General features: G+C 40.6%; 1 protein-coding gene across 3 annotated transcripts in view; it reads right to left on the reverse strand.

Moving 5' to 3' along the window:
- LOC117949250 (pleckstrin homology domain-containing family A member 7-like) overlaps nucleotides 1-7,687 on the reverse strand; it is a 128,737-nt gene that overhangs the window by 108,883 nt on the left and 12,167 nt on the right. The window contains exon 1 of one of the 3 annotated variants that reach the window (XM_034879349.1): nucleotides 3,536-4,095. The exons of the other annotated variants lie outside the window; for them this stretch is intronic. Within the exon in view, the coding sequence (XP_034735240.1) occupies nucleotides 3,536-3,687 (152 nt within the window). The 5' untranslated portion in view covers nucleotides 3,688-4,095. Of the gene's footprint in view, nucleotides 1-3,535; nucleotides 4,096-7,687 lie in introns of those variants that run through there. 3 annotated transcript variants of the gene reach the window in all.

Consider the following 7,687-nt stretch of genomic DNA (forward strand, 5'->3'; position numbering starts at 1 on the left):
AAACTAAAGTTATTAAAAAATAAAGATATACCTATGTACAGTATGTACTGTATGTCTCGGGTTATTTGCATATAACCCTTCTCAAGTCTTCTTCTTGTTCCCTCAATCATAGAAAACATCTAGAGGATAAATTACTTGGTCACCTTCATTAATTACTTCATTACTTTGAACTCAGTCCGAAGCATTTGGACCCTTATCCACCCCTGCACTCTATTTTTTTTTTCTCTGTACAGTCATCTCTTATTTCTTTTTTTCTGTTTACATTCACATTTAGAAAGTCTTATCTTTTAATAAACATCTTTTTTTACAAAATGTCTTGTAAAAATGAGTTTGTCTTTCGAGAAATAAAGAGACTGCACCATTGAAGTTTTGATCTTCCACAGGGATTTACCAATAAAGAGACAGAAAACAGCAGGGACATTGTTAATAAAGATCTGACATCTAACCAGGTTAAACCCTTCAGGGAGACATAGTGACAACCGTCTCCCATTTCTGTCATGATTAAATCAATAATTTTACCGTGCGTGAGTCAATACGATTTACAAGAGGGCACCAAGGGTGAGGGAATGTACGAAATCAAACGGCAAGTCTTTCTCATTTTGTTTTCTTCCCCGAAATCAACGGTGTCACATCAAGAGAGCATTAAGTAGCTCAATTCTCCTCCTGAATAATTGACTACATCTCCAGATACAAAAGCAACAGCCACCCCACCCATGACAGACACTAAAGCTGTCAGAATTAGACGCCTCCAGAGAGCTACTCCCACCACCGGTGCAGACAGAAACGTAAAGAGAACAAAGTGCTTTCAGCATCAAACATGAAACCATGTTGCTCTCCGGTGTCTGTCTTATAATACACTCAGAGCAGCTGATTAACCCCAATATTTCTGCTTTTACGCATTTTCATAATGACATTGGTTGCTGAACGGGTTTCTGTGGATAGGTCTGTTAGCTGAACTTCTACAATGTAAATTGGGGTTTGTGTGTGTTTATACCTTATAATATCACAGCAATAATTGAGTATTCTTGTATCACCTGTCCAATGCATCTTTTTTTGTGTCTCTTTGCATTTTAGGGTTTCACTGATAAACAGATAAAAAATAAACAGAGGCTGGGTAAAACAACAGGGACACTTTACAATACAACACACCGCCTTACAAGAACACTTAATAAAGTTTATGAATTTTACAATGTTCAATTTGTATGGACGGTGTAAAAAAGATGCTACTCTGTGATGTTTGAGGCAGTATTTTGGGCTGTGGTCAAATAATGTTGGCATCTTATAGTATTTAAATGACTATTTCACTAGTTTTACACATAAAAAAGAGTTAACTAGTCCCAGGGAGAACCTCTCAGCCTGTGAAAACAGTTATATAATGGCCTCTGTGGCTCGTGGCTCTGAACGGAGCTTTGCTAAAAACCTCTGATGAGCTTGCCTTAGGCTTGGAGACTACAAAACAACCTATTTTTATATTTAAGGGACAAAGCCCTCTTGCGGACGTAGTAATTATGACGGGAACAAAGGAGAAAGTCGGTGGTCGGGGTGGATAGGTGGAATCAAATTTTAACCGGGAAATAACTGTTGATAGGTTGGTATTTACGCATGCAGGTGTTCAGATGTATCTTACTATTCTCAGGGAGCTTCCATGGTAGGGTCAGCGTGAAGGGGACACTAGTTTGCAGAAATAGATCGGAATGTGTAAAACTATTAGAAGTGTCTCACAAATCGGGAGTGGTTTTGAAGGTAACACTGCCTCACAGAAATAGATAAACTGACGTGCAGGACAGGAAGAATATAAAAACGCAGTTAATCTGGCGTTCATTGGCCCCTTGTATAGACATCCGTGTGTGTACACAGGCGGCTCTCTTAGGCATGAAAGTTTGTTCACTGTTTGAATAAAACTGCAAATGATCTGAAATCTTTGGACTTGTCATGTTTATAGTCTCCATCATAATTTTTCTGATCTCAAACCAGATATCAACTGTTAGTTTCACATTTGGATGGTTGCGATTGGTTTAAAGAAATACGAACAAGCCAGAACATTTTTTTTGTTCAATAGATAGGCAGTGTAGCCAGACCATAGTCCATCGCTGGACTATACACACAGCACTGTGGCGATCTGGCAATGCAAGAATATGTTATTACTTAGAGGCCAATCCTCACACATGTTTGGACATTCAAATTGTTTCTGGGGGCACATGGGATATTAAGTTTCTAAGCTTCCATCTGGTCCATATTTTTTTCTTACATTATAAAGCAAACAACACCTACTTTTAATTAAAGCTTCTTTTTAAAATGAAAACCGTAGCACATACTTTAGGTATGAGCCAATCTGATGACGGGTCAGGTCCGGATTTAACAATAAAGTCACAACTGTGTTCTGCAAGAGAATGGGAGATTAATGTAATAACGGTCTATAATGTCTTGTACAATATGTGCTCCGCTGTCACCCCTGTCTCCTCACCCTTGCCTTGCCCCAGAGAAGGAGGCAATCCACCTTCTTTATGGCGTGACCAGCTGAGTGAGGCTGAGGAAAGTGCTGAGCGTGCCAGTAAAGCTGTCATATAGCTCTTGTGAAGCTGGGGATCAGTGTATGTGTGTGTGTGTGTGTGTGTTTACAGTAAAAGCTGTGTGTGTTCAATTGTGTACACTTACACACCCACAACTTACACAGTGTGTGTCTACTTTTATATCTCTGATGTCCCGTTACAATCCCATAAAGCTGACAAACTGCGCCACACACAAGTTGCTTTATGATGTGCTAGCAGGGCGATGTACTGTACCGAAGGGAGCTGTGTTTCTCACGGAAACAAATAAGCTAACAAGCACTTCATGCTCCTCAAACACAGTACAGAAAACCCCCAAATCTCTGCATGGGAATGAAACCAACACTACACCTCCACCGCGGTTTGTCAATGCTCAGCCGTGTTAAGTACAGTACCAGTCACAAGCAGGGTTGGGTATTGTTTTTTTCCAATGCCGGTGTTAAAACGGTACTAGTGCCTAAGAAGAGCACAAAACAACAGTCGATTTATTAATAATGTAGTAACAATAACTTAAAACAATGACTTATATCAATAGAAGATTGCTGTTAAGTGACAAAAAGCACAACCAGATGGGAAAAAGGTATTTTACAATAACTTTGAATGCACCACGAGGCCTAGGCTACCAGTTTCAGGTGAACACACCATCTGTGTTGTTTTTCCGACTAGGGCAGCTGCACACATTCTGGTGTTAGAATCCTCTACAGTGATACAATTACACACTACCCCGTTTAACTTCAGCTGTCAGCATTTTAACTGTGTTTAATCCAGCTACTAGCTAACAGTAGGATAACGTTACCTGCTGTCAATTGTAATGTTGACTAGCGTCACAAACAGCGATGCCATTCGGTCTGATAGATACCGGTTGTTTAGGCACCAGTGCCATTGTCACACTGGGTTTTGGAAGCTAACCCTACACTTTCTCATTTAAGTGAATGGGAAAGTGTGTTAAATTTTTTGACTACTACTGTAGTCATTTATGGCAGGCTTACCTTGTGTCACATGTCAGATCCCATGTGGAGAACTCATGATCATCAAGGTTAGTGACCACCTTGGCCGTCGCTGGCCAGGAAATGTGGCGTTTGACGTGAACCAGTTTGTGACCAGCCTCATGGGTGGGGTCGCGGCTGCAGCAGGTACCCATCCTCTCACAACAAAAGGACCTTTTTGCTGGATGATTAGAGATTTTATCTCTCTGAAATCTCACTTGTAGTCGCTGGGAACTCTTGATTTAGCTCCATTTCCTCAGATTTCCATCTCTTGTGAATGTCATTCTACTACAGTGTCTCCCAAAGTTCCACTGCTGTCTCTCCCAACGCCGCTTTTTCCTGTCAAACTTTACATTTAGAAGAATCTGAATAAAAAGTCACTGAGAAGGACCAAGGCAAAGCAGCTCGATAAAGACATGTTGAGGCTCTCTCTTTCACGGTTTCAGACATTTAAGCTTTTCTCTTCATGCTCTCCTCTCAATCCATTGCTTGACACGGTCCCAACCAGTGTCACGTCAACATCTTCCCTTGTCCTCTGCGTCTCCGACCTCCCCTGTGTTCCTCACATGATCTCTATCTCTCTCTCAGCTGCATTGCTAATGTGTTTGGTCGCCTGTCCTTGGCAGCCTCCTCCTTACACTGACAGAAGTGTTACTGTCTCCCACGGCCAGCCAGACTTTAAGAGCCACAACATTGTATCAACCATCTTGTTGTTTCTCTTCCCTTCAATCCCCCCCTTTGTGTTGGTCCTCCTTTGCTCAGTGTTGAACACAGATGGACCCCCTCCGCATTTTCCGATCCCAAGCTTTTCCTTTGGTCCACAGACAGCAATCATGTAATGGAGAGCGAGACGGACAGGTCCTACGTTATAGAGATGCGTGGGCTTGTCAAGTAGAGCAATTCCACAAGTGTGGTTCCATTTGGAGGCTCAACATTTTCACATTTTTCTGTAGTTTGACGTTTTAAAAGCCAATAATGTCAGGGTTTCCTCAATGGAAAATTTCTGCCGCCATGGTATCAGAAATAGGGCAGACGCACAACAGTGTTTCTGCTACACCGCGCACCGCCGCTACTCCAGCTGTTTAGGAAAAGTCATGAACAGGTGGTTTCCCTCTGCTCCCTGTTTTAGATACAGAATGAGGCATCTCCCTTCTGTTCCATCTTTGTTGGTCAGCACTATAAAATAGTCAGTTACAGAGTATGAAGGAGTGCCATGCTAGCAGCTAGTCAAACATTATAACCAAGAGGGTAAGCCTCTCTTTAAAACGCAGAGCTCACATGGCGCCATTTAGCCATTAGCATTAGCATTCCAATGACTGCCATTCATTTTGGCACCATTTTGACAGCGAATAACTTCACATCTGAAGTGGTTAAAGGACGACAATGTAAAAAAAGCTCCATTACCTTGTATCTTACATTATGGGATTGTGTCATAACCTCACAGGGAGCTTTGACTTACTTTAGCTGTTTAGGTTTAATGTCTAATAATGTTAACTAGCGTTTTAGTTGGCAATAATTAGCCTGCACCGATGTTATCTCCTCGCTCTCTCTGTCTCTGCAAGATTTGAAATTATTCAGATTTCACCTGGCACAGCTACCAGAAGACTTACAACTTTCAGACAAGTTGTTCACGTCACATCTATGTCTTCAAGCTCAGTTAGAGGCTGCGCAGTAACGCTCGGCTTTCACCTGAAAAGTGCTTCTAATATCCTTCACTGGTCTCTGAGCAGAGCAACGGGCTCTGTTGGTCCATTTCTTTAACTGACTAGGATTATAACGTGTGTGACAAAGTGACGCACATTAGCCACGCGGGTAAAGGCTGGACTACAATAGAGCTGTTTGGAGCAGTTTGTGAACATTGTTTTCTTTTGGAGATAGACTTGGGGCATAGAGGAAGCAGTCAGTGGGTTAATGTTCTCCCAAATGTAAAAAAAAAAAAAAACTTGATAAAGTACAGTAAGGGGAAATAACATGCATAACTGTGCTTTCTCCCTCAACATGCAGGAAATGAATTGCAGCTGTTCCCACTCTATCAAGAGAAATGTTGTGTACACAAATCTACATTTTTTATAATGACCTCTCTTAGTATGGACGTTTATCATTGACATTTAAACAAAGAACAATTTGTCACGGAAATTTGGCTTTCACTAATATTTAAAGTGGTCTATAATTATTATTTTTTTTTAAAGGAGAGAACGAAGCCACTCAGCTTTTGAACAGCGGACTCCTACACATTGATTATGACAAATAAAAGAGAGATGAGTGAGAAGGGCCCGTGTATTCAGAAAAAGAAAAGTTTGCATGACTTTATAAATATATCACAACAGGATTACTATATCAATGATCAAGTTTGGCACCGTTGTGACGAAAAGAGAGCTGAGCCAGAAGGCAAAGCTCCCGATCAACCGGTCAGTTTTGGTTCCTACCCTCACCTATGGTCATGAAGGCTGGGTCATGACCAAAACAACGAGAGCCAGGGTACAAGGGACCAAAATGGGTTTCCTCAAGAGGGTGGGTGGTGTCTCCCTAAGAAACGCCTCAGGATGCCCCAGTCGGAGCTGGTTAATATGGCTCGGGAAAGGAAAGTTTGGGGTCCCCTGCTGGAGCTGCTGCCCCCGCGACCCGATACCAGATAGGCGTACGAAGATAGATGGATGGATGGATGGAAGTTCAAAATAGACATAGTCATGAAGTTGTCATTTCAAAACTGTTTACATACACATAAATCCTTTTTTGTGTGTCTTTTTAATAATGCATTTTCGGATAAGGCCATAAGGCTCTTAATTATTTTCCGATTGGCGTTTTGGATGCAAGTGTATATTTTTTTTCCTAGGTACTTTGTTAATTTAGTTGTTCATAAAAAAAATAAAAGAACACACAAGCTGCACTTTTGACGTGCACGCTGGCCTCCTCTTTTGTCTACGCTTCAAAGACCCATGGAGAATCATGATAAACCACATAACAGCATGACAGATCTGTGTTGTACTCTCTGAGAGTGTGTGTATTGATACCGTAGCCTCGGGGCAAGGTTAAATATTCCAGACCTCAATTTCATCAGACTAACCTCAAAAGATTGTATAACACACACACACACACCCACGCCAGGTCCTCTAATGCTTTTATAATTATCTATACTTTTCCACTTCGACAAAGATTAAACCGGACCAGACAATACATTAAATAGGGCTGGGCGCTATGGTGGAAATCAAATATCGCGATATTCTTGACTAGATAACTCAATGTTGATATTGCGACAATTTTGTATGCTTGACTATGGGTGCTTTAAAAAAAAGTCATTTACACAATGGGATTTTTGATAAATTTTCACCAGAAATGATTTAATGACTTAGTGGGTAAAGATAACTAATAGAACAACAGTCTGGTAAGTTCAGAAAATCACATCACTTTACTGTAATGCAACATTGATATATTGCCCAGCCCTAACTTTAGGTACCACACCACTTACAGAACTTAGCTTCAAAATAGCAGCTAATCAGTAAATTAATTAATGAATTAATGAATTGCCTGAGAGGAAAAGTAATTGACACAACCCTCTACAATGAGACAAAAAAAGCTCAATAATTACCCCACCTTTTCTGGAGAGATTAGAGGTGTCCAAGTGGACTTGGAAAATGGGACAGGGGACAAAAAATACTTTTTGCTTTTGCTTTCCTGCTTTGCACTTTCATTGTGATTCATAGTTGTTGTCCGATCCCTATGCAGCTTATCAGCATACTGGTTGTTTGTCCCTATAGAACATTTGTACTTGAAAACAGCCTGAACAGAATAATGTGCAATTCTCACCACTGTCCGTATGTCATGTAAACACAAAATTAGTATTGAAAAAACTTTAGTCTTATTTATCAAGCATAGCTGAAAGACAGGTCACAGATGCAGGCACTTTAAGATGATTTGTTTCATTACATGTGGTTTAATAAGAGGGATATTATGGGTAAGTTTTACCTTAGATAAAAGCTGGTGAAAAACCAATTATGAAATAAATGTAACTTTTTATGTCAGCTGTGAAGTTACTTTCAGTGATTAGAGAGAGAAAAAAAGAAGCTTTCAAGTCAAGCATTTTTCTCTATTACTCAAGTTTGTTCAGTTTTATGAACTAATGTAACACACACACACACACACACACACACACACACA

Source organism: Etheostoma cragini, chromosome 8, assembly GCF_013103735.1.
Source record: "Etheostoma cragini isolate CJK2018 chromosome 8, CSU_Ecrag_1.0, whole genome shotgun sequence".
Classification (NCBI taxonomy): Eukaryota; Metazoa; Chordata; class Actinopteri; order Perciformes; family Percidae; genus Etheostoma; species Etheostoma cragini.